The sequence below is a fragment of the Seriola lalandi genome, unplaced genomic scaffold (assembly GCF_002814215.2).
Source record: "Seriola lalandi dorsalis isolate HSWRI2012SDOR001 ecotype SW California unplaced genomic scaffold, Sedor1 jcf7180002050767, whole genome shotgun sequence".
NCBI classification, from domain to species: Eukaryota; Metazoa; Chordata; class Actinopteri; order Carangiformes; family Carangidae; genus Seriola; species Seriola lalandi.
Window position 1 is genome coordinate 2,610 of NW_019521320.1, and position 2,042 is coordinate 4,651.

At 45.4% G+C, this 2,042-nt stretch overlaps 1 protein-coding gene across 1 annotated transcript in view; it reads right to left on the reverse strand.

Moving 5' to 3' along the window:
- LOC147819675 (A disintegrin and metalloproteinase with thrombospondin motifs 2-like) overlaps window positions 1-1,906 on the reverse strand; it is a 2,113-nt gene extending 207 nt beyond the window's left edge. Inside the window, exons 1-4 of the mRNA XM_087171973.1 lie at window positions 1,751-1,906; window positions 1,570-1,653; window positions 662-745; window positions 12-173 (exon numbers count right to left, since the gene is read on the reverse strand). Of these exons, the coding sequence (XP_087028099.1) occupies window positions 12-173; window positions 662-745; window positions 1,570-1,653; window positions 1,751-1,906 (486 nt within the window). The remainder of the gene's footprint in view (window positions 1-11; window positions 174-661; window positions 746-1,569; window positions 1,654-1,750) is intronic.
- Between the last annotated feature and the right edge of the window lie 136 nt (window positions 1,907-2,042).

Consider the following 2,042-nt stretch of genomic DNA (forward strand, 5'->3'; position numbering starts at 1 on the left):
GTAGTATCAGCAGTAGTACCCTGCATGCCGGAGGGGCCGAACTCCTGCCTGGTCAGGTAGATGGTGTGGTCGTGCTGCTCGGCGTGACTCTGCTCCCTCTGCTGCAGGTACGACCAGCCACAGACGTTCTCCAGACTCTTCTGAGGGTTCCCCACAGAGATCAGCTCCTGGGACTGAACGAGGGACACTGTTGGTTTTTACTATTTAACTTCCTGTGTGTGCAGGGTTGTGATGGAGGGTGGACAGTGTGTTCAGTCTTTTTCCTTGGAAACATTGAGAACTCTTTGTTTCTGTTCAGCACAGAATATCTGACAGTCTTTGAACTCACTACGAGAGTTATAAACTCAAAGTATCGGTGGGACTGAACACCAGCAGTGAGCAAACAGGTGGAGGGGATCATTTGAAAACAGCAGCTTCAGCACCTCCCTGCCCCTAGTTTGTCTCTCTAGACAGAACTAGTGATATGAAATCTGGAGCTTCAGTGTAAAGCTGCATGAAGCTAAACTGATCCTGGGAACTGACTTGATTAAAACTAAAGAATAAAGATGATATTTAACAACAGCTTGTTACAGGTCTGAACTCTTTTGAGCTGTAAAACCAACTCAGAAATCTTCCCTGAACAACAGACCGATGTCTGGACCAGGAGGAGACAGTTGAATACCTTTGTTGGCGACAGCATGATGATCCTGACCAGGACTACATTGATGTTGGCGCCCAAAGAATGATCCTGATAGATCTCATTAACCTGAAACAAAGAGAGAGAAGCACATCTGGAGAAATACTAGAACGTCATCTAGAATTAATTCTCCTAGAACTGCAACCTCCTCATGGGTTCCTGTTGTTCTGCAGCTGTGGAGTCACCAGACTAGTAAACCGGTTCTAGGTGTCAGACAAACACCGGCTCATTGACCTTGTCCAGAGGACGTAAATCATCCAGACATGGCAGAGGAGTTCAAAGGAGAGTGGCTGGGACTCGTGAGGTCTGTCCCGGCTGACGCCCTCAGATCTGATCTTTAGGATGGACCAGTACTCAGATCTGATCTTTAGGATGGACCAGTACTCAGATCTGATCTTTAGGATGGACCAGTACTCAGATCTGATCTTTAGGATGGACATCACATTGCTGTTGTTTTTCAGCTGCATGGCTTGGACTTCCAGACGTTGTAGAGTTGGTCAAATTCATCCTTTGATGTCTCCAGTTTTGCATTGATGTCCTTTCTGAATGTGGAGTGAAGTTCTCCACAAACCCAATCAGACCAAAACCACAACTTGGAAGAAGACTGACTCATCTCTCTGGTTCAGGTCTGAGGTGTTCAGCAATTGGACCAGGACTGAAGGGGATTCTGGTTATTGTTGGTTTTCATGCCTCTACAGCGTCTCCTAGAGACGTGGTGATCAGTATCATGATGTTCATGGTAAAAGAAAACTGAGCCGGACAGTTGAACAGTTTTACTCTCACAGGGATGATGGAGGTCGATCATGTAATGAACTAATCAGTAAGTTTACCAGATAAAACCAGACTCACCACGACTCATCACTTTAACCACCACACCAACATGTTTCACCTACTATGTTCATCAGGGTCAGAAGATATTTCTGAATGTTGTCTCGGCCGTGGAAAAGAAGAACAGAGTAATCCACCGCTAACAAGACCTGGAGGAAGAGAAGAGAGCGGGAGGAGGGGTTACAAGAGTTCAATGAACCCTGAGTTCAACAGTTCATCCATGTGTATATTAAACAGTTCGTTAACCTCGATGTTGAATAGCTCAGCCTCCTCAATGTAGCGCCGTCGTCGAGCTGAGCCGGACGCTGACCACAGCAGGTTCTGGTTCTGGTTCAGGTTCAGAGAACCTAAAAGAGGACCTGGAGACGACACAAGAATAACCTCTGTCATCAGTTCAATCATCTTTACACAAGCAGTGAAGTCGCTGTAACATTCATCTCAAATGTAACATAAACCTTTAGTCGCAGTTTGTCACTGTACCAACTGAACAGATCAACATTTTCTATCAGTTTCTAAAATGGAAAAAGAATATTTATTG